The 27,369-nt window shown below is 41.2% G+C and overlaps 2 protein-coding genes and 1 long non-coding RNA gene across 6 annotated transcripts; 1 reads left to right on the plus strand and 2 right to left on the minus strand.

Annotated features, from left to right (window-relative positions):
* Positions 1-2,194: 2,194 nt before the first annotated feature.
* Positions 2,195-24,238, minus strand: LOC5504004 (transcription initiation factor TFIID subunit 2). 4 transcript variants are annotated; one of them, XM_048726044.1, is made up of 34 exons: positions 24,096-24,238; positions 23,940-23,994; positions 22,014-22,086; positions 21,382-21,484; positions 21,191-21,309; positions 21,012-21,109; positions 20,892-20,935; positions 20,352-20,460; positions 20,177-20,262; positions 19,715-19,936; positions 19,156-19,269; positions 18,793-18,892; positions 17,516-17,764; positions 16,972-17,064; positions 16,648-16,709; positions 16,394-16,505; positions 16,191-16,300; positions 13,790-13,855; positions 13,503-13,635; positions 13,108-13,227; positions 12,017-12,157; positions 11,801-11,911; positions 11,218-11,303; positions 10,429-10,545; positions 9,390-9,467; positions 8,510-8,571; positions 8,372-8,441; positions 5,478-5,582; positions 4,888-4,981; positions 4,115-4,186; positions 3,548-3,626; positions 3,349-3,428; positions 2,767-2,926; positions 2,195-2,597 (listed from the first exon to the last, which is right to left on the minus strand). In XM_048726044.1, exons 1-34 carry the CDS (start codon positions 24,131-24,133, stop codon positions 2,560-2,562), a joined length of 3,399 nt encoding a protein of 1,132 aa, XP_048582001.1. In that variant the 5' UTR covers positions 24,134-24,238; the 3' UTR covers positions 2,195-2,559. The 4 variants fall into 4 exon arrangements, with proteins under 4 accessions (XP_048582001.1, XP_048582004.1, XP_048582003.1 ...); XM_048726047.1 differs by having other exon boundaries at positions 23,940-23,984; positions 24,092-24,207; XM_048726046.1 differs by having other exon boundaries at positions 2,556-2,612; positions 2,725-2,926.
* A 449-nt stretch (positions 24,239-24,687) lies between these two features.
* LOC5504005 (structure-specific endonuclease subunit SLX1 homolog) lies at positions 24,688-26,074 on the minus strand. The gene is made up of 3 exons (XM_001624888.3): positions 25,750-26,074; positions 25,275-25,604; positions 24,688-25,018 (listed from the first exon to the last, which is right to left on the minus strand). The coding sequence occupies exons 1-3, from the start codon at positions 25,978-25,980 to the stop codon at positions 24,767-24,769; spliced, it is 813 nt and encodes a 270-aa protein (XP_001624938.2). The 5' UTR covers positions 25,981-26,074; the 3' UTR covers positions 24,688-24,766.
* A 26-nt stretch (positions 26,075-26,100) lies between these two features.
* Positions 26,101-27,345, plus strand: LOC116611754. The gene is made up of 2 exons (XR_004293648.2): positions 26,101-26,550; positions 27,311-27,345. It is a non-coding gene; the product is annotated as an uncharacterized LOC116611754 (long non-coding RNA).
* The last annotated feature ends 24 nt before the right edge of the window (positions 27,346-27,369 follow it).

The following is a 27,369-nucleotide window of genomic DNA, read 5'->3' on the forward strand; positions in this document are numbered from 1 at the left end:
CTGCATGGAGTGGTCGAACATGAGTGGCGATTCATGTCTAGTTACTGCATGGAGTGGTCGAACATGAGTGGCGAGTCATGTCTAGTTACTGCATCTAGTTACTGCATCTAGTTACTGCATCTAGTTACTGCATGGAGTGGTCGAACATGAGTGGCGAGTCATGTCTGGTTACTGCATGGAGTGGTCGAACATGAGTGGCGAGTCATGTCTAGTTACTGCATGGAGTAGTCGAACATGAGTGGCGAGTCATGTCTAGTTACTGCATCTAGTTACTGCATGGAGTGGTCGAACATGAGTGGCGAGTCATGTCTAGTTACTGCATGGAGTGGTCGAACATGAGTGGCGAGTCATGTCTAGTTACTGCATCTAGTTACTGCATGGAGTGGTCAAAAATGAGTGGCGAGTTGTCTAGTTACTGCATCTAGTTACTGCATGGAGTAGTCGAACATGAGTGGCGAGTCATGTCTAGTTACTGCATCTAGTTACTGCATGGAGTGGTCGAACATGAGTGGCGAGTCATGTCTGGTTACTGCATGGAGTGGTCGAACATGAGTGGCGATTCATGTCTAGTTACTGCATGGAGTGGTCGAACATGAGTGGCGAGTCATGTCTAGTTACTGCATGGAGTGGTCGAACATGAGTGGCGAGTCATGTCTAGTTACTGCATCTAGTTACTGCATGGAGTAGTCGAACATGAGTGGCGAGTCATGTCTGGTTACTGCATGGAGTGGTCGAACATGAGTGGCGAGTCATGTCTTGTTACTGCATCTAGTTACTGCATGGAGTAGTCGAACATGAGTGGCGAGTCATGTCTAGTTACTGCATCTAGTTACTGCATGGAGTGGTCGAACATGAGTGGCGAGTCATGTCTAGTTACTGCATGGAGTAGTCGAACATGAGTGGCGAGTCATGTCTAGTTACTGCATCTAGTTACTGCATGGAGTGGTCGAACATGAGTGGCGAGTCATGTCTAGTTACTGCATCTAGTTACTGCATGGAGTGGTCGAACATGAGTGGCGAGTTGTCTAGTTACTGCATCTAGTTACTGCATGGAGTAGTCGAACATGAGTGGCGAGTCATGTCTAGTTACTGCATCTAGTTACTGCATGGAGTAGTCGAACATGAGTGGCGAGTCATGTCTAGTTACTGCATCTAGTTACTGCATGGAGTGGTCGAACATGAGTGGCGAGTCATGTCTAGTTACTGCATCTAGTTACTGCATGGAGTGGTCGAACATGAGTGGCGAGTTGTCTAGTTACTGCATCTAGTTACTGCATGGAGTAGTCGAACATGAGTGGCGAGTCATGTCTAGTTACTGCATCTAGTTACTGCATGGAGTGGTCGAACATGAGTGGCGAGTCATGTCTAGTTACTGCATCTAGTTACTGCATGGAGTGGTCGAAAATGAGTGGCGAGTTGTCTAGTTACTGCATCTAGTTACTGCATGGAGTAGTCGAACATGAGTGGCGAGTCATGTCTAGTTACTGCATCTAGTTACTGCATGGAGTGGTCGAACATGAGTGGCGAGTCATGTCTGGTTACTGCATGGAGTGGTCGAACATGAGTGGCGATTCATGTCTAGTTACTGCATGGAGTGGTCGAACATGAGTGGCGAGTCATGTCTAGTTACTGCATGGAGTGGTCGAACATGAGTGGCGAGTCATGTCTAGTTACTGCATCTAGTTACTGCATGGAGTAGTCGAACATGAGTGGCGAGTCATGTCTGGTTACTGCATGGAGTGGTCGAACATGAGTGGCGAGTCATGTCTTGTTACTGCATCTAGTTACTGCATGGAGTAGTCGAACATGAGTGGCGAGTCATGTCTAGTTACTGCATCTAGTTACTGCATGGAGTGGTCGAACATGAGTGGCGAGTCATGTCTAGTTACTGCATGGAGTAGTCGAACATGAGTGGCGAGTCATGTCTAGTTACTGCATCTAGTTACTGCATGGAGTGGTCGAACATGAGTGGCGAGTCATGTCTAGTTACTGCATCTAGTTACTGCATGGAGTGGTCGAACATGAGTGGCGAGTTGTCTAGTTACTGCATCTAGTTACTGCATGGAGTAGTCGAACATGAGTGGCGAGTCATGTCTAGTTACTGCATCTAGTTACTGCATGGAGTGGTCGAACATGAGTGGCGAGTCATGTCTGGTTACTGCATGGAGTGGTCGAACATGAGTGGCGATTCATGTCTAGTTACTGCATGGAGTGGTCGAACATGAGTGGCGAGTCATGTCTAGTTACTGCATGGAGTGGTCGAACATGAGTGGCGAGTCATGTCTAGTTACTGCATCTAGTTACTGCATGGAGTAGTCGAACATGAGTGGCGAGTCATGTCTGGTTACTGCATGGAGTGGTCGAACATGAGTGGCGAGTCATGTCTTGTTACTGCATCTAGTTACTGCATGGAGTAGTCGAACATGAGTGGCGAGTCATGTCTAGTTACTGCATCTAGTTACTGCATGGAGTGGTCGAACATGAGTGGCGAGTCATGTCTAGTTACTGCATGGAGTAGTCGAACATGAGTGGCGAGTCATGTCTAGTTACTGCATCTAGTTACTGCATGGAGTGGTCGAACATGAGTGGCGAGTCATGTCTAGTTACTGCATCTAGTTACTGCATGGAGTGGTCGAACATGAGTGGCGAGTTGTCTAGTTACTGCATCTAGTTACTGCATGGAGTAGTCGAACATGAGTGGCGAGTCATGTCTAGTTACTGCATCTAGTTACTGCATGGAGTGGTCGAACATGAGTGGCGAGTCATAGTTGCTGCTACTGGTGCTCATCTTTCGCTTGCCCTTCTCGTCTCGGTGCTTGTGTTTCTTCTTCTTTTTCTTGTGTTTTCGGATCTCACTCATGGCAGCCTCAACTTCTTTCATTCGCTGCTCCGCGCCACTGTCCACTCCACCCTCCTCCTTCTCGAGCTGAGAGGAGCGGAAGAAGGTTACGGGAATCACAAAATAGCGCAGCAATGGCAAAAAAACACACACACACACAAAAGTGGTTTCAGATGCATAGTAACCCACCATTGCACCTGTCACATGTTAGGGGGTCCAACCGAACCACAAACAAATTGCCGCCATAGCAACCCATGATGCATAGTAACCCACTCATGGACCTGTCACGTGTCAGAGGGTCCAACTCAGTCTACCCATGATGCATAGTAACCCGACCATGGTGGACCTGTCACGTGTTAGAGAGGCAAATAACCCTACCCATGATGCATAGTAACCCGACCATGGTGGACCTGTCACGTGTTAGAGAGGCAACCCATAAGTAACCTACCCATGATTCATTGGTTGTTGGGTGGTTCATTGAATAAATACACGTGTCAAGCCACACCCACCTTGATTTTTAGCTTGAGTTTGCTGTTGTCTGAGCATGCAGACTCGAAGCTCTTTGGAGTGTCTGGCTGTGAGTCGAAATCTGCAACAAAGCAAGCATACCTCATGAAAGACCAAGGGTTGCTTTGAGCATAGTATACACAATGAGCCTCATTTAATAGATTCATAAAGGATTTCCCTTTTCAGGAAAAAGCTGCTCACCTGTGGGGGATACAGCGCGTGATTTGCGCTTGTGGCTTTTCCGAGAAGCGGTCGACTCCTCACCGCTCACTGATCCTCGCTGAAACAACACGAAATCACAGGTCTGAGCAATAATGCAACACGGTAGTGTCTCTTTGGTTGGAGAGTCGAAATGTACTTTACCACAATAACGTCACCACTAAAACGTATATAACCGCAATACCGACTAGAAGAAATAAAGCCTATGACTGTTTATGACCACAATAATGTCTATGACTGTCTATGATCTGTCTGATCCAAAAAATTGGGAGATCCATGATCCCATATAAATGTGATCGTGATCCCTGATTATGTACATTTTTTTGGAAATGATCCTTGATTCCGAAAAAAAATTGTCGTGAACCCAGTATTTTGAAATTGATCCCGGTCATTCCAACCTTATTTTGATCGCTGATCCCAAACATAAAGCTGATCCCTGATCACATGTGCCTCGCACTACCCTGCTCTTCAGCGTAAATTTATGAGAGCGGATATGACGTCACGCGAGGCCTGGCGCTTCATGCCCACACTGAGGATATGGCGACTCACCGGTGATCCCGAGGAAGGGAGTGGCGAAAGATTCATTATTTTCTTCTCCTTCAGGTCAATCACGATTCCCATCTATCAACAAAACACCAACGTCTGATAAAGACTTAATTTAAGGGGCAGTGGCTTAATCTCTCGAGCCATAGCAGATCGTGAGACGAAGAGATGGGGGATTAAGGCCCGATTCATGGATCGCGCTCCAGGCATGACGAATCCAAACATTTGGATTGCGCACATGAACAGTTACCCTGGGTACCAGAGGCCCAAGCTTCTCGCTGCGAAGCTCGGAGCCTCTGGTAACCAGTAATAAACAGTTCAACGTCTGAGTCAATTAAGTCGTGCAGGGCAGTCGTGGCTCGCCCCGCCAGTCCTACTGCACGACACAGATTAAAAGTCGAGCTTTTGATATGCCGAATCAAATACCAGAGTTACTTTGATGTAACGCAACAGAACTTCTACATCAAGTCAACTTTTACAACTCAAGACCTATTAAGCGCGACGTCTGAATCAACGCTGAACCAAATGTATTTGTATCGATACAAATAGACAATTAGTTTCGAAACGGTATTATTGCGACTTATGAATCGGGCTTAAGATGGTTTTCCTTATACGCGACAAACAAGATTTTGACTTTTAGAACTCCATGTACTATTTATCATGCGACTATTTTCATGTTGTTTATCTTCAGTAAAACTATGGTCTGATTCACGGTAAAATGTCAAAACTATTTAATTTTAAAATGTATTTGACTAAGGTTGGGCAACACGTCTTATTACCCCTTGTGATGGTACACACGATGGTGTTAGACGACCAAACAACGCGCTGTACAGGTCTACAGCATCACAGCGTAAGCGCCAGTCGTGGACCGTGCTATAAGTGAGATCAATAAAACAAGTTAAAACCGCGCAAATTAGTCCTCGCAAGTTAGTCCACGCAAGTAAAAAAAAGTTAGTCCACGCAAGTAAAAAAAAGTTAGTCCACGCAAGCTTGTAAAACAAGTATGTCCATGCAAGCTTGTAAAACAAGTTATTAAATTAGTCCACGCAAGTAAGTCCACGCAAGTTAGCCCACGCAAGTAAGTCCACGCAAGTTAGTCCACGCATGTCCACGCAAATTAGTCCACGCAACTTAGCCCACGCAAGTAAGTCCACGCAAGTTAGTCCACGCAACCTAGCAAAACAAGTTAGTCCAGGCATGTCAGTCCAGGAAGGTCAGCCATTGCGTAAGCACGAGTCGAGTACCATGCCACTCACGCGAACAAAAAGACAAGTTAGTTCCTGCAAATTGTAGACTATTTCTGTGACAAAATCATTTCGAATAGAAAATATTATTCTAAAGCCCCAACCAGAGAGACTTATTTACTGACCACATAAAATGCCACAGGCGTTCCACAAGAACCTGGGTACAGAGAGGCGAGTCGGACTTTCTCGTGAATGGGGGGTTGTCACTCAGCACTCGAAGCGTATGATGCCTGTACCGGAAAAAAAGAAAACGGATGTATAATGACATTACGTAGGAAAAGGGATATAATAATAAAAAAGACAACAACAAAAAGTTCATTCTTTAAAGAAGGCTAATCACGCCGCCATTGTGTGCTCCTACTCGATGCCAAGTCATTATGACATTATGACATTACGTAGGAAAAGGGATATGATAATAAAAAAGACAACAATAAAAAGTTCATTCTTTAAAGAAGGCTAATCACGCCGCCATTGTGTGCTCCTACTCGATGCCAAGTCATTATGACATTATGACATTATGACATTACGTAGGAAAAGGGATATGATAATAAAAAAGACAACAATAAAAAGTTCATTCTTTAAAGAAGGCTAATCACGCCGCCATTGTGTGCTCCTACTCGATGCCAAGTCATTATGACATTATGACATTATGACATTATGACATTACGTAGGAAAAGGGATATAATAATAAAAAAGACAACAATAAAAAGTTCATTCTTTAAAGAAGGCTAATCACGCCGCCATTGTGTGCTCCTACTCGATGCCAAGTCATTATGACATTATGACATTATGACATTATGACATTACGTAGGAAAAGGGATATAATAATAAAAAAGACAACAATAAAAAGTTCATTCTTTAAAGAAGGCTAATCACGCAGCCATTGTGTGCTCCTACTCGATGCCAAGTCATTATGACATTATGACATTACGTAGGAAAAGGGATATAATAATAAAAAAGACAACAATAAAAAGTTCATTCTTTAAAGAAGGCTAATCACGCCGCCATTGTGTGCTCCTACTCGATGCCAAGTCATTATGACATTATGACATTACGTAGGAAAAGGGATATAATAATAAAAAAGACAACAATAAAAAGTTCATTCTTTAAAGAAGGCTAATCACGCCGCCATTGTGTGCTCCTACTCGATGCCAAGTCATTATGACATTATGACATTACGTAGGAAAAGGGATATAATAATAAAAAAGACAACAATAAAAAGTTCATTCTTTAAAGAAGGCCAATCACGCCGCCATTGTGTGCTCCTACTTGATGCCAAGTCATTATGACATTATGACATTACGTAGGAAAAGGGATATAATAATAAAAAAGACAACAATAAAAAGTTCATTCTTTAAAGAAGGCTGATCACGCCGCCATTGTGTGCTCCTACTCGATGCCAAGTCATTATGACATTATGACATTATGACATTACGTAGGAAAAGGGATATAATAATAAAAAAGGTAACAATAAGAACCCCCCCGGGGTTCCGAAAGGGACTAAATTAGGTCCCTGGTTCGTTATCATAATAATTAATGATCTGAATGTTAGAGACGCACTCTTGTGGAAATATGTCGACGATACAACTGTATCAGAGGTTATTCCCAAGGGTAAAATGTTATCATAATAATTAATGATCTGAATGTTAGAGACGCACTCTTGTGGAAATATGCCGACGATACAACTGTATCAGAGGTTATTCCCAAGGGTAAAATGTTATCATAATAATTAATGATCTGAATGTTAGAGACGCACTCTTGTGGAAATATGCCGACGATACAACTGTATCAGAGGTTATTCCCAAGGGTCAAACGAGTCAGGCTCAGCTAGTAGTGGACGAGGTAGCAGAATGATCGAGGATGAATAAATTTCAACTAAATACTGAGAAGTGTAAGGAGTTACGCATATCTTTCGCCAAGAATAAGCCAGACCTGCCTCCCTTGATGACATGTAGAAATGCCATTAAGGTGAGGGAAAGCGCTTAATTACTAATCGGCAGCAACCTAACGTGGAATGCCCACGTTGGCGTGGTCATCAAAAAAGCGTCAAAGCGTCTGTTCTTTCTACTCCAACTTAAGCGCGCGCACGTCTCTAAGAGCGATCTAATAGCCTTCTATTCTAGCTGCATTAGATCAGTATGCGACTACGCCATTCCCGTTTTTCACGCATCATTGCCGGCTTACCTGGTAAGCGATCTCGAGCGCGTTCAAAAACGTGCCATGTCTATAATATTTCCATATGTGGGGTACGATGACGCGCTTTTGCAGGCGAATACAAACCGCATAACAGAGCACCACAAAGGGCTCTGTCGATGACATTTCTAACGACACAGGGCATCGCCTACACCACCTGTTACCAACTAAATTTGAAAGCACGTATGCGCTTAGGAAAGCTCGGACTTACAATGTAACTTTCAAGACAAATAGGGCAAAAACACCTTTTTTAATGCACAATGCCAACGTGTCAATAGTTTTAAAACCTAGAAATTTGAACTAATTTTTACTGTAGAACCTTTTTATTTAATATATTTATATTTATTATCTTAGTATTATCATAGTTTTTATACTGGCTGCGACGTTCACATTAATAAAGCTATCTATCTAAGTTCATTCTTTAAAGAAGGCTAATCACGCCGCCATTTCGTGCTCCTACTCGATGCCAAGTCGAACAAGCATCCATTTCCATCGGCTAATTAAAACGAGTAAACAAGATATTTTTAATCAAATATCGTCAACATCAGACTATCAGACGTACTATCATTCGCAGATTGTTATTTTGAGGTGTCCTTGTGAACAAACCGCTGTATTTTTAATGATAAACAATAACAAAGGAGTGGTTGATCGACATTCTTTAAGGTGTGTAATTTCTCTTTCAGACCAAGGATACAATTAAATAAGTGCCATCTTTTAGGATTCGACAAACTCGAATCCTAATGGTAAGACGATTTAAATACCTATCAGGTTTTTATGGTATTTGGGTACTGTAACTGAAGCATATTTTGCGAACAGCCATGCTTACCTTATGTAAGGAACCGGATCCTTTTCGACGATTTCCATAAGAAAATTCAGAGTTTTCTCGCTGACTTCGACTGCAAAAAATGCAGAATAAAGTTCTTATTGAAGAGCTTTTGAAAAAAGTAATGATCTGGTAACAAACCTTTGGTGTAGTCGGCAAGACATTCGATAGCACTACATCTTACGTCTTCAAAGTGTCCAAATCTATAAAAAGTTAAAGATAACATCTGCCTTATGGCACAAGGTGATAAATACGCTGCCGCTCAAAAACGACAATCCCTTAAAAAAAGAAAGAATGGACATTTTCCCAAGTCAGATTACATGGTCTTTAAAAGGCTAGTGGTTTGAAAAAGTTGAACATAGACATTTGCAAATATCCCCCTTTTAAATATGAGATTCTGGTATAAGACCGCCCCTTTCGTACATTCCATTTTCTACCATAACTACAAAGCGGCACAAAGTTTTAACAAATGACATCTCACAAAGGGTTTTATAGCCCGCGGTATTAGACAGGCAATCTCTCGCCTGATTCTCGGTCGCATACGCCGCCACAAAAAAATATCCTATGTGAAAAAGCTATGATAAGGGAAGGACGGACTGGGATGGATGATTGTGAAAAAAATCCTGACAGCCATTTTTACAAGAAAAAAAATCTTGCACCACAAACGCACCAAAAAATATTGCACCTTTGTAGAAAAAAAAAATCCTGCCCAATAGCCAAGAGAAAAAAAATCTTGCTCATATTAAATCATACACCCCCTCCCCCCCACCTCCCTCTAAAGTTAAATGGTCCGTCTGTAACGCGTCTTTCAGCAGGAAAATGTGACTTTTTGCTTAGATTTGTATGGATAATAGCTCAAATGCTCAAATGCCAATAGCCTCACTGATAAGAAATTATCGAATAATCGACCTTATCTGACGACTTAGCTCCTTATACCTTTTTTCTTTCTTTGGGTGTCACAAAAATGTAACCATTTCTAACCAAATCGAGAATAGTTGATTTCTACGAGAGAGCTACATACCCGGCGTAGAACTCAAAGGCAACGGAGTCAGCAGGTACTTGGCCATTCACTTGCAGATTCCGAAGAGCTTTTAGACAGCTATACAAATACATAAATCATGTAAACTGGTAGAATTACAAAACGCAGGCACACATAACAAAATTAAGAATAGCCTAAAATCATACCTTACAACATATTATTCATGTCAAATATGTAATGTTATGTTCCTGTATAAGTTGCGATCTCATTTAGGATGTGCTGCCTGACTGTCACGCAATAGATTTGTGTTACCCAACTATCGCAAAGTGCGTTTGAGTTATCTCAATGTCACGCAAAAAAGGTGCGTGTTACCCGATGGTCACGCAATTGGGTTTTGTTACAAAACTGTCACGCAATAGGGTTGTTACCTTACTGTCGCAAAGTGCGTTTGAGTTATCTCAATGTCACGCAAAAAGGGTCGTGTTACCCGATGGTCACGCAATTGGGTTTTGTTACAAAACTGTCACGCAATAGGGTTGTTACCTTACTGTCGCAAAGTGCGTTTGAGTTATCTCAATGTCACGCAAAAAGGGTCGTGTTACCCGTTTGTCACGCAATTGGGTTTTGTTACCAAACTGTCACGCAATAGGGTTGTGTTACCTAACTGTCGCAGAGTGGGGTTGAGTTTTCTCAATGTCACGCAGTAGCGTTGTGTTACCTAACTGTCGCAGAGTGGAGTGGAGTTTTCTCAATGTCACGCAGTAGGGTTGTGTTACCTAACTGTCGCAGAGTGGAGTTGATTTTTCTCAATGTCACGCAGTAGGGTTGTGTTACCTAACTGTCGCAGAGTGGGGTTGAGTTATCTCAATGTCACGCAGTGCGTTTGTGTTACCTAACTGTCGCAGAGTGGGGTTGAGTTATCTCAATGTCACGCAGTAGGGTTGTGTTACCTGACTGTCATCCAGTAGGATTGTGTTCTACGACTTCACGTGTCACGGTGACACGATTGTCACTCAGAAGGTTTCACGCGGATGGGTTGCTTAACTGTCACGCAGTAGGGTCACGCCTAGGATTAAGTTACCTGACTGTCACGCAGTAGCGGTAGGATGGCTGGAGCTTCTCCAGGTTCAGGCGCCGGATGACCTCCGCGAGCACGAGCTGGGTGTCGTCCTTTAACTTGACCAACAGCTTACCGTCACTACAGGGGGAGAAACGATGATCGTCATGATTGAAATTTGTACGTTATTATCATCATAATATGCAACATGACATCACCATCAACATTATTATTACCATTACCTTTACCAGCACTATAACCATCACCACCACCTCCACTATCATTAGCATCACCGCCTTATTTGTTATCACAAACATCGCCATCATCATTGCCACCATCTCCATGACTGCAAAACGACTTCTTTGTTTGTAACCACAAACATCGCAATTACTACCACCACCATGATCACCATCAACAGTACCACCGCCAACTGGAAGGGGGGGAGTTGGGGGGGGTCTAATTACTGCAATACCGCACAAAATTTTGGCAAAACCGCAGGGAAAAAAACCCGCATACCGCACAGAAGGGCGAGGTTTTAAAGAGCATGCGCCACACCCCGACTTTTCCCAGGTTTCCCGCTAGATCATCCCGTACCACGGGCAAATCCCGCGCACTGCAGGACTAATTAACACCGCAACACCGCAATATTTTCATTTTTTACAGCCACACCGCCGTTTTAAAAGGAAAAATATCACATCTCGCAATGTTAAAAAAACATCACCGCATGTTTTTGCACTTTTCAACGCAATATCGTGCAAAAAAAAGGACCAATACTGCAATACCGCAGACCCCAACCTCCATCCCCCAACTAACCTCTGAGTGGACACCATGGCGACACCTGGGGTAACTGTGGCAGATAGCGCTTCGATCAGCGAAGCGAGATGGTAACTGTCAGAGTACTGGGGAGAAAAAATGTGTATAGATAAAATAAAGCGTCATAGACACGTCGGGACGTCAGCTCGAGTCTGCTAACACTTGTTGAGTCTGTTATCATTGTATTTCTAGTTGACCTTGTTTAGTCTGTTATCATCGTATTTCTAGTTTACCTTGTTGAGTCTGTTATCATTGTATTTCTAGTTTACCTTGTTGAGTCTGTTTTCAATGTATTTCTGGTTTACCTTGTTTAGTCTGTTTTCAATGTATTTATGGTTTACCTTTTTGAGTCTCTTGTTGTTATACTTGTGGTATCTTGTTCTGTTGTCGCTGTATTTGTGGTTTACCTTGTTAAGTCTGTTGTCATTGTATTTGTGTTGACTTTGTTAAGTCTGTTGTTGTATGTATTTGTGGTTAACCTTGTTAAGTCTGGTTTTGTTGTACTTTTGTTGACCTTGTTCTGTTATCATTATATTTCTAGTTTACCTTGTTGAGTCTGTTGTTGTATGTATTAGTGGTTTACCTTATTGAGTCTGTTGTCATTGTACTTGAGAAGATCCATGAGGAATAGCACCACCTCACGAGGGCACTGCGAGTGGATATTTCTCACAGATGCTATCGCTATCGGTAGCGTCTGCACAAAACAAAAAGGTCGCATAGATGAGACACACACATGCAAACCTAAGCCAAAACTCCGTGATCCTGAGCAGACAGCTTGATCTTCAGTGAAGGATAGTACCTTAAGGACGAAGTAGGATATGAAGTTGGAAAAGTCGTTGTATCGTATGATCTGTGGCGCTGACTTGGAGCCAAACATGTTCTTGAAGATGTTCAGCATCGCAGTCTGTCCGGTCCAGGAATCTGCGCTGGCAGACGCGACCTGATGATATAACGAGGATGTGGTGAAACTGAAGCTTAACGCACAAGTGGATACGTTTACATTTATTCCAGGCAACGTTAAATAAAGATGACCAAGACTACAACAACGTTGAAAGTTTTTTTGCTCAGTTTGACTCTAATATCTAAGTAGGGGACAGCCGCAAAAAAAGCCCTCCCCTCTGCTAGGAACAACTCCGATCATATTGCTCAATTTTTTTTTCGAAGGGATGGAGGAGGCATCATTTATCCTGAGATACTTCATTTACATTAATACGTGGAAACATCAATACTGTACGTGGATGCTTTTGGCGCAATTCTAAAATAAAGACCTATTTACGACCTACATTTTATAGCCGAATCCTATGTTGCACGACCGCCTAGAACTCAAATCCATTTCTCGTCTGGGAATAGCGCATAGTCCATCATGCCACCGTGACCAAGCAATTCCCTTGCTGTGTGCAGTCAAATGGCTTATGACGCCACAGTGAAAACATGTAAGCCATCGATTGGTTTAGAGAGTTGATTGACTAGGCGCTATTTCAAAAGCAGACAAGGATTTTGGATTCGCCGAAGTTGCGCAAAAAACAAATTTGGCTGTAAAACTTTCTTGCATTTGTAGTTTATAACATTTGAATGTACAATGGCTCCTACCGTACACGGTAAAAGCACTCCTTCTGGGTCATGATACCATATGGGGCACGTACTACATGTGACCGTGACACATATCACGCAATACATATATTTTCACGCACTACATGAGACCGTGACACATACAGTATCACGCGACACACACATTGTCACGCACTACATGAGACCGTGACACATACAGTATCACGCGACACATACAGTACTTTGTCACGCACTAAATGAGACCGTGACACATACAGTATCACGCTACACATACATTGTCACGCACTACATGTGGCTCGGCAAACGTCACGCAACATGTACCTTGGCTAGACACATGCATGCCTCTTGTCGCACGCGGTAGAAGCACTCCTTCTGGGTGATGATATCCATCAGGGCGTCGCGCGTAGGGGCCGTTGGGAACCTCTCTAGAGCCACTAAAGACTTAAAAAGGAAAAATATATAATGAGCTATTACTCAATGGGGCAACGACATTGGTCACGCATCTACGCGCGCCTCAGTTGCAGTACATGTAGTTCTATGTTTCCCGTGGCTGCGGGGTTCGGAATTCTACATTCTGTCAATACATCACGACTTAGACAACCACAAAGTATCATAAAGATTTCTCAGGCTAGCTTTCGCATTTATTTCTGATATACAGTAACTATCTTATTTCTCTGAGTAGGTATTTTACAAACTAGAATTGAAGCCTGCGGTACCTGTACTTGGGCCATGATGTCCCGCTCGTGGCGTAACTGGTACTGCCACATGTAGTCTGGCTGCTCGAATGAGACCTGCCGCAACCATGTCACCTCCGGATCTATTCTTAACCATAGCACTGGTGAATCAGAGCTGTCAACATCAAAATAAAAAGTTAGCTGCTATAAAAGCTGGGGTATTTGATTGGTCTATCTTGGGGGAAGGAAAACACACAACATTCAAACAGAATGGGGTGCGCAAATATTAGTGCAACTAATAACTAAGAGTTATTAGCCAGCATACTTACTCCATGGCATCAAGGTTCATGTCTACTTCCTCGCCTGTCATCAACGGGATCTTTTTCTTTTTATTTCTGTGCAAGTAAGATGTCGTTATGTGAGGTTAGAAATAACTTAAGGTGGGATGAGATAAGATGGGGTAACGCTTGTATGTTAGGAAGGCGAGGTGAAGTAAGGTTAGGACAAGAGATGATGCGTTCTAGGGTGCTGAGGTGAAGCAATGTTGCAAAGTTGAAGTGAAGTAAGGTTAGGACAGGAGATGATGCGTTCTAGGGTGCTGAGGTGAAGCAATGTTACAAAGTAAAGGTGAAGTAAGGTTAGGACAGGAAATATGATGTGTTCTAATAGGGTGCTGAGGTGAAGCAATGTTACGAAGGCGTGGTGAAGCAATGTTACGAAGGCGAGGTGAAGTAAGGTTAGGACAGGAGATGATGTGTTCTAATAGGGTGCTGAGGTGAAGCAATGTTACGAAAGCGAGGTGAAGTAAGGTTAGGACAGGAGATGATGTGTTCTAATAGGGTGCTGAGGTGAAGCAATGTTACGAAGTTGAGGTGAAGTAAGGTTAGGACAGGAGATGATGTGTTCTAATAGGGTGCTGAGGTGAAGCAATGTTACAAAGTTTAAGTGAAGTAAGGTTAGGACAGCAGAGATGATGTGTTCTAATAGGGTGCTGAGGTGAAGCAATGTTAGGAAGGTGAGGTGAAGTAAGGTTAGGACAGGAGAGATTATGCGTTCTAGGGTGCTGAGGTGAAGCAATGTTACAAAGTTGAAGTGAAGTAAGGTTAGGACAGGAGAGATCATGCGTTCTAGGGTGCTGAGGTGAAGCAATGTTACGAAGTTGAAGTGAAGTAAGGTTAGGACAGGAGATGATGTGTTCTAATAGGGTGCTGAGGTGAAGCAATGTTACGAAGTAAAGGTGAAGTAAGGTTAGGACAGCAGATGATGTGAGGCAAGATAAGGTGATGGTACGGTATGGTATGGTATGGTATATGGTACTGTAAGTTACAGTACAGTATGGTATATGGTACGGCACAGCACGGTATGGTATATGGTATGGGATCGGATGGGACAGTTAGTATGGTATGGTATGGTATGGTATGGTATGGTATGGTATGGTATGGTATGGTATGGTATGGTATGGTATGGTATGGTATGGGATTGGATTGGATGGGATGGTTAGTATGGTATGGTATATGGTACAGTACGGTATGGTATGAGGTATGGTATGGTATATGGTACAATACGGTATGGTACGGTATGGTATGGTATGGTATGGTATGGTATGGTATGGTGGCGAGTAAGGTGAGGTAAAACAAGGTGAGATGAGTAAGGTGAGGTAAAACAAGGTAAAGCAAGTAAGGTGATGTAAAACAAGGTGAGGCAAGTAACGTGATGTAAAACAAGGTGAGGCAAGTAAGGTGAGATAAAACAAGGTGAGGTAAAACAATGTGAAGCAAGTAAGGTGAGGTAAAACAAGGTGAAGCGAGTAAGGTGAGGTAAAACAAGGAGAAGCGAGTAAGGTGAGGTAAAACAAGGTGAAGCGAGTAAGGTGAGGTAAAACAAGGTGAAGTGAGTAAGGTGAGGTAAAACAAGGTAAAGCAAGTAAGGTGATGTAAAACAAGGTGAGGCAAGTAACGTGATGTAAAACAAGGTGAGGCAAGTAAGGTGAGGTAAAACAAGGTGAGGTAAAACAATGTGAAGCAAGTAAGGTGAGGTAAAACAAGGTGAAGTGAATAAGGTGAGGTAAAACAAGGTGAAGCAAGTAAGGTGATGTAAAACAAGGTGAAGCGAGTAAGTTGATGTAAAACAAGCTGAAGCGAGTAAGGTGATGTAAAACAAGGTGAGGCAAGTAAGGTGAGGTAAAACAAGGTGAAGCAAGAAAGGTGGGGTAAAACAAGATGAGGAGAGTAAGGTGATGTAAAACAAGGTGAAGCGAGTAAGGTGAGGTAAAACAAGGTGAAGCGAGTAAGGTGAGGTAAAACAAGGTGAAGTGAGTAAGGTGAGGTAAAACAAGGTAAAGCAAGTAAGGTGATGTAAAACAAGGTGAGGCAAGTAACGTGATGTAAAACAAGGTGAGTCAAGTAAGGTGAGGCAAAACAAGGTGAGGTAAAAACAATGTGAAGCAAGTAAGGTGAGGTGAAACAAGGTGAAGTGAATAAGGTGAGGTAAAACAAGGTGAAGCAAGTAAGGTGATGTAAAACAAGGTGAGGCGAGTAAGGTGAGGTAAAGCAAGGTGAAGCGAGTAAGGTGGGGTAAAACAAGGTGAAGTGAGTAAGGTGAGGTAAAACAAGGTGAAGCGAATAAGGTGAGGTAAAATAAGGTGAAGCGAGTAAGGTAGATAAGCTGAAGGTGGAGATAAGGTAATGTAAAAAAGGTGATACAAGTGAGGTAAAGTTTGGAGTGCAATACCTCCTGCTCTTTGAATGACAGGGAAGCTCATGTCTGCTTGTGATATCTTCGATCTGAACAGTGTGATTAAAAGAGCCATCCAGCTCTTGCACGCAGACTGTCAGTGGGCCCTGCAATTTGCATAGCGATAGCAGTAAAAATCACATGGATCGCAAATTTAACAACAATAGAAGAATGAAAAGTAACTAAGGAGTTTCACTTACAACATATTTCACAGTGCCTTTTGATAAATCCTGTTTAATGTCCAGCTCTACAATATTTCTTTTTCTATTAAACACAAAACTACCATGGAATTTGGCAATACCGCTGTGACATCTAGTTATGTTGGTCAAGGAAAACAACTGGACAGATATGCAAAGACATTAACCATTCAAGCCTCATTAACTAACTTAACCTAACTAAACCAATATCTCCAGTCAACCAACTGAACCATCATCAGTCTTATGGTAAAGGATACATCCACTGATCAATAAAAACATTTATATCTTTGCCAGATACCGTTGATATGGACTTGAGGAACTGTAAAGAAGTAAATAGCAAAAATTACAATAATGAATACAATAGTCAAAGAACCAATTACTAGGTACCCATGAATGCCTAAATAATAGCAACCACCACTACCTACTCAATTGTTGGGAACCATGGTTGTTGAGGTCTGCGTAACAAGGTGCTCTTTACTCTTCTCTCCCACCCCTACCCCCTCCATCGGCCATGTCCCCCCTTGTAATCGCCCCACATTACCCTGACCTCGACGCCCTGGGTTTCCTAAGGATGTACTTACTCCTGAAGTAGAGAGTAGAAGATTCCTCCAGAGACTTGAGTCAACTTTAGGTTGAGCCGTGGTGTTTGCCAAAGATAGAAGCTTATTGAAAACCTACAGTAAACAACAAAAATAGTTTACACGTTCTGAAATTATCACACTTCCAATCTATCACAAACTGTACCATAGAGTATGGATAAGAAGGGAAAGAAAAGGAAGAGGCGATTAAATGCATAAATTGTAAAGTAACGATAAAGCTTGTTAAGGGTTAGAGTAAGGGTGGATAGTGACATTCTTTTAAAGTCTGTGGACTTAAGTGCATGAACTATGTTTTCTTAAGCTATAAAACCTAGTGGAATCAAATCAAAGTAAAACAAATTGAAGAGGCATCTTTTAATGGTAAGAGTTTTGAATATCTTTGTCACAAAAATTAGAACTTGAGAGTGATGCAGGTATGAAGCAGGTTTAAGTGATTTAATAGCATTTATAAAAAAGTCTTTTCCTTGCCACCACCGAAAACTTAATCCATCCATCAAATAGTATTATAATAGTAGTTTGCTCGCACCTGTAATAATGGTTCCTGGCCTATCCTAATCTCAATCATCCTAAGCACCAAGTGTGACTTGCTCCATGCCACTTCCCGCTGCTTGACGCTGGTTAGGTGTGGGTGTAGGTGTATGGAGGAGCCTGCTGCTGATCTGGGACTGTCTTGAGATGAGCTGGATGACTGGTTAGCAGTGCTCTCTATCATGTTACTGTGGAGGGGAGGGAGTCCAGGGCCATCTGTCTCGTATTGACACACTGACTCTGTTTCCTGAAAAGGAAAGGAGGTATGTATAGGTAAAAGACACAAGAAAAGAATTTCAAGCCACAGGTCTGGTCTCTCGCCACACTGTATTAACCTGGTTGGCCCCGGTACCACCTTTAGTGACTGTGCTTACAGTACACACTAATCCAAACTTACTGTATGGGATGTAATCTGTGTGCTATCTGTGATAAGAAAAGTCAGTTGCTTGTAAAATGCATTAATTATGTCTTCAAATGTTATTACAAAATTCTAAACATTTTATTTGTATCATATATTGTATTAAAGATTCTTGGAGGGTAAGTCCAGACTTTGGTTCTGCATAGCATGTGAATCAAAGATTCTCAGACTGTGTGTCTGTATGGCATGTCCAAAAAGGATTCTAAGACAGCATCTGTATAAAGTGTATCAAAGAATGTCAGACAGCATCTAAGTGTATCAAAGATTCTCAGACAGCATCTGTATAAAGTGTATCAAAGATTCTCAGACAGCATCTGTATAAAGTGTATCAAAGAATGTCAGACAGCATCTGTATAAAGTGTATCAAAGATTCTCAGACAGCATCTGTATAAAGTGTATCAAAGATTCTCAGACAGCATCTGTATAAAGTGTATCAAAGATTCTCAGACAGCATCTGTATAAAGTGTATCAAAGAATGTCTGTATGGCATGTCCAAAAAGGATTCTAAGACAGCATCTGTATAAAGTGTATCAAAGATTCTCAGACAGCATCTGTATAAAGTGTATCAAAGATTCTCAGACAGCATCTGTATAAAGTGTATCAAAGAATGTCAGACAGCATCTGTATAAAGTGTATCAAAGATTCTCAGACAGCATCTGTATAAAGTGTATCAAAGATTCTCAGACAGCATCTGTATAAAGTGTATCAAAGATTCTCAGACAGCATCTGTATAAAGTGTATCAAAGATTCTCAGACTGTGTCTACAGGAAATAGTACACATAGTGTATGTGTATAAACAATTCTGAGACTGTGTGTCTATAATCACAAGAGTGTATCAATAAAAATCTATGACTCACCTTCATGATCCAATATCTGTATTCATTGTTGCCAAAAGCTTTCTTGACATACAAACTGTAGAGATATCCAGCAATACCTGAACAAAGCCAAGCATCTGACCTGAAACGATAATCACCAAATGCAGTACATCATAGTAGGAAACATGTCTGAAGAAGAAACTAAATAAAAAATATAAACTTATAAAAATGTAGCATTATTCTCCAATTTTTAAGCCAACCAGTACAGGCCTGAAAACCATATTTTATTAATAAAATCTGCTAATTACATAAGATTTTGTTCTTCTATAGGATGCATCCCAATTTTGAAAGGTTTTTTTTGGGTGAAAAAAGTGTGTTGTATCTCAGGAAAACAGTAGCACTCACCAATCTTGCATGCAAATGTAACAGCCGAAGAACTGCTCAGCTAGCGCCTGAGCCAGCACCCTTCTTGTGATGAAAGTTTGATCAATGATGCGTGATGAATGTAGAAGACTAGTGCTGTGAATGGCCAAATGCAATTGTTCAGTATTCTATTGGGTAAAAGATTCATCATTTGCCAGATACAAAGGTATCAAGAAAATGTGTTCTATAGTGATACGGGCTACGGTTCGTTTGTAACCTGGGAAATAAGCCAAAAAACACATATGTTAAATATGACCACACAATATGTTAAATATGACCAAGCCTTCACTTCTATTGTAGGGGGGTATTCAGTACAAAGGCCAACCATCTCATTTTATACTTTTTAGCTTTGCCTATAGTAAGTCATATCTGATACCACTTGGACCAACCTGCTAATAAATATGTAGAAGAACCTTATATCTCTAAGATGTATTACTTACTAAGATGGACATTTGAAAGCACTAGGCGGCCTGGTCAAGAAACACTTTCTTGTGGTTTGACATGTGTCACACTGGATGAGATGTATCAGCTATGGACTTACTTAAAGATGGACATAGATGCGTAAGCTGCCTTGACGCTATAAGCCTGGTCAACAAACACCTGCTTGTAATGTGTGTAGGGGTATCGGCAGCTGAGGTTCTCCTCATACATCTCAAACACATCATGTAGGAATGCTGTGGAATGCTTTAGATTTGCCAGAAGACCAGGGAGGCAGAAATTTGTCACTTCTGGCATAATCGGGTCAACATAGATCTCAAAGGGCCTGCAAAGCATGCAAATAATAAGAGCTTAATATGGTGACAAGAGCAGAAACTGATAAAGTGTTCTAGCCTGGTGTAAGAACCTGTGTATTGTGCATTGCGCATGAGTTTTGTCACAAAGATGCTTTTGCTTGGTAGAAGAAATTGTGATGAAAATACAGTAGTATGTTTTTTTATATCATGGGTAAAGTACTGTAGGATAAAGTGTCTATTTTTTCAAGTGTTTTTTTTCTTTCTATTACCCAACAGCCACGGCGATGTTTACAGCTGAAGTTGGTATATTCAACGCATAATGGAAAGTCTTTCGTCTCTCATCAATAGTAAAGACCTACATTTTAAAGAAAAGGCATTAAACCACTCAATGTTGTATTTTTAAAAAATGGCAACGATTTGTACACATGAAAATATGAAAAATACCTGATCAACAAGCTCTCCACAGCTAACAGCAACCATGTCTTTGTCTACTGTGATGTCAATACTCCATGTACAGACTTCAGCGTAAGAATCAACACAAGGAAACCACAGTCTGAACAAGATACCAACAGCAATAACTGTTTATTAGTCGGCTCTTTATTGTAATGGTGGACTAGGTGTACTGTACTTCAAGTAGGCATGCTAGACACATTAAATGGCTTCGATGCCTGCTTCGAGGAAACCACAGTCTGAACAAGATACCAACAGCAATAACTGTAGTTGATTTTTTTTTTTGTTATTAAGGTGTGTTCTTCAATTTTATTTCTCAGCTCTTTATTGTAATGGTGGACTAGGTGTACTGTACTTCAAGTAGGCATGCTAGACACATTAAATGGCTTCGATGCCTGCTTCACCTTATGAACATTTCCCGGCTACAGGCATGTGTACAGAAGTTACCTTAATAACAGTTAGAGCATATCGCATTTTCTTATCATTCTATAAAATCTAATACCAGCCTCTTGTCAAATGACAATTATCTCTAACCTTGATGAATTAGCATATGTATAGGTAAACAAATGAGCTGCCCTCTGAAAAACAAACAAAATCATTTCAGCAGCAGTTCAAGTCACAATGTGGGTACAGACAACAATAAAGCTACCGTACCTGAGCCATAGTCCCATCTCCCTTTGGTGTTACAAACTGGATGCCGCTATCTGGATGCTCCAAGGAGTATTCAATGCTCACACGGAACTGCTTGCGCTCTGGGATTTCAAAGGATGGTCATAATAAGGAATTATTAAATACATTTTCAAGAAAAGAATTGCTGTGACATGTAAACTCACCCATGGCACATGAAAGAACCTCTTTTGGAATCCTGATAACCAGCTCCCCTCCTCCGTAATCAGGGTCAGCAGAGCTAACAGCATTTTGCTGGCATGCCAGAAAATAGTCCAGATTTCGCCTAATAGGAATAAAATTATCAGATAAACAACTTGGCTCCAGTGGTAAAGATAGGAGAAGAGTTTAATCTTACTTTTTACCATCAGGACACACTGGTCTACTGGAATCTTCCAGCTGGAATCCTGCCTCATACCAATCCTCTTTCTTTTCCTCTCGTATACAGACTCTCATGATTCCTTAGTGGTTATTAAGGAAGACGAATTCCCCTATCCTATGGCACTAGTAAAAGATCCCAACAGTAACTTACATGAATACACCAATCACAGACACAGGTTTGTTTGGCCGAATAGAGATATATTTCCAAGCCAAGACAGATAGAAATTATAAAACATATAGAGTCTTTGCATGTGAACATGAATCGAGCAATGATCAAGAAATATGATGCCTATTCTCATGTAACTAATTAATACCTCACTATTCAAACTTATTAAAATGAATTACAACTGAGCCATAGGGGGCAATTAAATATTTTAAGGAACCCAAAATACCCCAATAATAACCTTGTAACATTGTAGTATGTTTTTTGGTCTTAAATTATAGACACACATCACCACAAGTAAAAATATCCAGTCTTATGCACTCATTGTAATAGGATCAAACATTTGATTATTTCATATACTTCTCTGTGGTTGAAAAGAGTACAAGTTATCATTACTGGATGGGGTAACTGAATAAACGGTTCATGATGACAAATCTAAAGGATACGGCACTGCTTGCAGTTGAGCTTGAGCCTGTTCAAATTGCTTGTGAGTGGCAGCACGCGAAGCTCCACAAATCCCTGTTAAGTAAGAAAACAGCAAAGCATTCCAAGGGCATTAAAGGTGACAGTGGAAGTGTACTTAAAAATGAGCGTTGTAGTAAACAAGCAGCCATGCAACAACAGAAACAGCATACTGCTTTGGTTAAGATTAGGGAGTGTTAATAAAATACACAGAGGGGGGAGGGAAGATTTTTACTCAAGACAAGACACCTTAAAATTTCAGAGCACCCCTTTCATTGTAAATTTTTTTCGGTGCCCCCCCCCCCCCCTTCAGAACCCCAAAATTTTCGGAGCCCCCTTACGACCTCAATAACAAAAAAAGGCTTTAAATCTGGGAAATGAATACTGCAAAGTTGCCCTCCTTGTTCGAGTTGATGATCCAGTCAAGTTCTTCTTTATTTCCGAGTCCAACACAGGTGCAGATCTAGCTTTTTACCTTCACAGTGATTTTGGAATGAACAGACATGAAAATAATAAAAAAGGCAGCCCAGGGGGGGGGGGGGGGTGAATTCAAGTCAGGAGGATTTTTTTCTCTCATGATCAAAAGGCGGGAATTCTTTTAGGCATACTTCATATTTTTTTTCATGTAAAATCATGTTAAATGGTGCAGGGATTTTTTCAATCAGTTGTTTGCTTCTCAAAATCCCCTCCCCCCCTCAAAAGTCAAATGGTCCGCCCCTAGGTCGCCTGTGAAGGAATATACATTTGTATATATTTGTTTTTGTTAACAATATTCTTCTGTAAAAAAAGGGATAATGTCCAACGTAAAAAAAATGTATGTATATCCTTTTGGGGATTTGCATGCTCCACCACTGTTTAGAAGTTTATTTCAATTTGTTCCTGTTATTCTGATAATAAGCTGTATTGGTAACCAACTGTTATATACTGGAAGTATCTATATTATGGTTTATAAGACAGTTATAAAGAAGTATTAAATACATTTGTCATAATGCTTAATATTTAATCTGTATTTGTGCTACAAACTAGATCATATCAGTAAAATATTAAAGCTGAAAAGTATGGCTCCTAAAAAATTCAGCCCCCTTAAACACGAATGCTCACTATAAAAGGGATAGCTCCAAGAGATTGTTAAAGAACTATCAGGCATATTCGGGAAAGTGTTTGGAGTCAATTCTCTACAAAAACAAAAGCAAAACTTGTCATTGAGAAATTAAACACAGCGTGAACAAACAACAACTTTTCAAAATTCATCAGTTAAAAGCATATCTAATCCCCCCTTGTTTGTTCGTTTTGTTATAACAAAAGGCTAATAAATAGACTGTGTTTACTTCAATGATGTGTTTTCGACCAATCTTGAGCTCTAATATAGCTTTCTTGCCTCCCTCTATGAAGCTCTGCACTGACTGAAGACAAATGACCAATGACAGCTTGCCTAAGGTAAGTCCCTTTAATCATGTTTAAGAGGACCGGGTTTTTTTTGGAGCCCCCCCTTTTGGTGGCTAAAAATTTTCGGAGCCCCCCTCTCAATATCTTCCCTCCCCCCTCGTTGTATTTAATGAACACTCCCTTATAACATTCTGTGAGGTTAACTGTGTATCAGAGAATAGACGCAAAGGGAAATTCATTTGAGTGTTTTAAGCTGGTTTTACACACACTAAATGTATAAGAAAATGAATTTCCCTGTGTCTAAAATATTTTGTAAATGCAAAAAAGGGCTATCTGCTGTTGGAATTGGTTTACAGTTACAGTTACAGTAGTATGATGTTTGCCTTCATTACACATGTCATGCCGTGTAAAGGTTTCCATGATTTGATAGTGGTGGCCGTCTAACAATAAATCAACTTCAGTTAATATAGTCAGGCTTGAGTCTAGCTGAGGTATTCTCGTGTTAAGTGCGTTCATCTACTCACAAATAGACATCTTCGCTGGAAGTCGATAGAAGTTATGCACAAAGTCTGGTGAATCGTAAAAACAAAACAATGGAAACATAAGACCAAAATGGAACCGCACGAAATATCCCAAGACAAAAACACAAAATTTTGTGAGGCCTTCGCATAGATACTTATAATTTAAAGTTTCTCTGTGTATCTGCTGATTTCTTCATGTTGTTCGCCTAGTAGTTTAGCGATCTTTCTTGACTAGAGCTTTCAATGCTTCCCTAGCCGCCATCTTGGATTCTTCTGTAGTCCTAGTCTCTCGCGGTATATTTTGGCGGGATTGATTCCTGGGTTTCTGTTTTCCGGGCAGATTAGTGGGCGCGCGTGTGAGGGGCGTGTGAACATGTATACACCTACCCTCCCCTTCTAAACAAAACCTGGGAACACGCCTGATTTCGTAAAATTATGAATCTCTTTTTCCTTTTTCAATTTGATATATTTTTTATTGTGAGCCCCCCTCCCCCCCCCCCCCCCACACACACACACACTTTTCAACATGCTCTGGTCATGAGCTCTTTGGGCATGGGAGTCTTGATGTACCAGCTTTCACCAGTTTTATTGGTGCGGAAGGCACATCAGAGCTAGGCTCTAAATCTTATGTCCCTCAAGTGTCCTTACTTAAGAAGACTGACAACAAGAGAAATAAGTTAAACTATCTTGGGGCATCTTGTAACACAAATTTGATTCAGGGAATGAACTGGGAAAAATCCCCAGTCTGAGCCAGGATTCCATTTATTTATTGTTTAATAAATAAATGTGTAATATTCAATATACATCACTATTCACTTTATTTTTTTATGTCATAATCTTAGTCCTTGTGTCCAGTGATCATCAGTGTCCTCATCCACACCTTCAGTGGAAGGGATGGATTCTGCTGGTTTTACTAGGTCCCCCCAGAGCAAAGATCCCTTGCACTGTGGGCAATTTCCATCCACAGGGAGACAAAATAGGCCCCCTTCATTTCCACAGTGAAGAAAGTCTCTAGCCAAGCAGAACATGTGTGCAGTCATAGTGCATCCACTTTTAGGACATCGAATAAGCTTTTCATCAATCTAAACAAAAAACAAAGATTGAAGTGAGAATGGCATTGTGACACACAAGAAGTCCTGGAAGACATGACAAAATCATTTCAAAATCAAGGGTATGGCTAAAAGGTTTTGTTAAAAGGGGCCAAGCTTTAGTCATTTTTTGTATTTGCTGAGAAGAATGGGGGGGGGGGGGAGACATAATTTCTTATGTCCTTTGAAAAAATTTCCACTCTACTAAGGGGGGCGAAAGCAGACTCTTCCATGGATGGTGATACCTTACCTTGATCACATCAAGGCATTTGATGCATTTCTCTTTATGGTCTGGCTTTTGGTCTTCACTTGAAACAGCTTTTTGTTTAGCTTTTCTGCTCACAAGTGGACCGTACACAACCGTCATGTGGAAAGGTGGCAGGCACCGGGGGTCAAACTCCATCTCATACTCTCGCATCAACCATCTTATGCGCAGTGGGAGTCTGTTCCATGGCCCTACTCTAAGTAGTTCTGATAGGATCCTAAAGCAATATTGCACAGGTCTTTCTCTAGGCTTTTTCTTGGTTGCTGCCGATTTCAAACGTCGTGATACTGTGGGTTTTTGCCATGCCCATTCAAACTGAAAATGTATTTCACAGAATTATAATTAAGCTTACCTACCCAAACCAGAAGCATAAGTAATCAAAGTTTCAAACCCTTAGAATTTAGGTAAAACTAATATTTGGGTAACCGATCCTGCATTTAAACCATACACACTAACTTACTTGTAATGCTATAATGTCGTTAGGAAAGCCATGTACAATCAGAATCATATTCCAAGGCTTCTTTCTGCTGGTTTTGTAGGCTCCTCCCTTGTCTACCCCTCCATTGTGTTGTTTAATTCTTCGATTTGGATTCACCGTGTAGCCTATATACGTATGTCCTTTGAACTTTGGGTTCACACAATATAATAAGTATACTCCATGGAATCCACTTCCTGCAATGTTATCGTCCATAACTGCTGGCCAGGTATGATCAAACGTTCTGTAGCGTCTGTAAAATTATGTTGCCGCCTTGCCGCCATGTTTTGATTCAAATCTACACCAGAACGAGGTCCTTCAACCCAGTTTCCACTCTGTTAGCGCTATATCGAGGCTATTCAAGATGGCAGACGAGAGAAGAGGGAAGAGGCGTTTGTAAACAACGCCTAAAAGTCCTCGCTAAGAACAACATGGATGTTTTAAAAGACTTCAACTATTCGAAGTATTGGGAAAAACTACGGGAAAGTATGCCTAGCAGCTCTGAAATCATTGAATTTGTGAAAAGCCACGTACAAGAACTCGTTAATTCTGAAGACTGGCAAATTCGGTTGAGTGTTATTTTGGTGATGTGCACCTTCATCAATGTTGTCTTGATTGGTGTGGTGTGGAGTATATACGGGGAAACGATATCCAAAATATTTTACAATAAGCCTAGGACACCTCTGAAACGACTGAACGGACCTGGTAGCAAGGAAGTCCTCACGAATAACGAAACCTTGGAGGATCTTCTCGCAAAAAAACAACAATGACACAAGAGTTGATGAGGTACTTTACTTACATTTTATATGATGGGCTTTCGCATTAAGACCCTGTTCAAACGGATCCGGACGAATATTCGTCCGCACGAATACTGTACCTGGAACACCTGTTCAGAGGGACCTACGCAAAGTGTGGCAGAGTTTACTGCAGTGTTCACACGGATCCGGGCCGGCTCTCCTTGTTTTCTTTGTATAGTTGTTTCTGATACTCGGAATAACCATTAGTCGATCAAGCTGTCGTGCTCGGTGACTTTCCCTAAGCATAGAAATTTGGAGCAGTGAAAATTGTAGAAGTCCAGTCAATCAAGCCAAAATGGCTAATCATGTACATGCTAATCATGCCGCTTTTTTGCCATGCCTTGAGGTCCTTATCCCAACCTGGAACTCGTGTTTTGTTTTATGGAATCAATGCTAAAAGTCGATGTATCGAGATGTAAAAAAACTTTTATTGTTTTGAAGCGTAGCATCCAATAAAAATTCGCACAAGAATGGGGTCTAGTTTACAGTCTTAAACTGTGAAAGTGTGCAAAAAGTAGCCCGGTTCCAATGTTCACACAAGTACAGATGAATTCAAGACCATGCGAGACAAAGTTGTAACTACTTTTTTTCCGGTCCCAAACTTGCACACTTTGCATTGCCAGAAAGCATAAAGTGCGTAAGAATTGGTGCGGACGAATGTTCGTCCTGATCCGTGTGAACAGGGAACAGACAAATCATTCATCCCCATATTCTGACAATCAATTACTGTACACTTTTACTCATTGCAGTGGGACCCCAGTAAGTCAGATGGGAAACAAAGAAATGCCAGGTAAATTAGAGGTAGTTT

The sequence above is a fragment of the Nematostella vectensis genome, chromosome 4 (assembly GCF_932526225.1).
Source record: "Nematostella vectensis chromosome 4, jaNemVect1.1, whole genome shotgun sequence".
Lineage (NCBI taxonomy): Eukaryota > Metazoa > Cnidaria > Anthozoa > Actiniaria > Edwardsiidae > Nematostella > Nematostella vectensis.

Excerpts from the sequence above, each read along its gene's own strand:
- LOC5504005 (XM_001624888.3), bottom strand. The coding sequence starts at position 25,980 with ATGGACGATAACATTGCAGGAAGTGGATTCCATGGAGTATACTTATTA. Across the intron at positions 25,605-25,749 it reads ACGACATTATAGCATTACAA|TTTGAATGGGCATGGCAAAA; the intron begins GTAAGTTAGTGT and ends ATACATTTTCAG. Across the intron at positions 25,019-25,274 it reads AATGCCTTGATGTGATCAAG|ATTGATGAAAAGCTTATTCG; the intron begins GTAAGGTATCAC and ends TTTTTTGTTTAG.
- LOC5504004 (XM_048726044.1), bottom strand. The coding sequence starts at position 24,133 with ATGAAGAAATCAGCAGATACACAGAGAAACTTTAAATT. Across the intron at positions 16,301-16,393 it reads AAGGCACTGTGAAATATGTT|GGCCCACTGACAGTCTGCGT; the intron begins GTAAGTGAAACT and ends TGCAAATTGCAG. Across the intron at positions 4,982-5,477 it reads CGCCTGTGGCATTTTATGTG|CACGGTCCACGACTGGCGCT; the intron begins GTCAGTAAATAA and ends TCTCACTTATAG.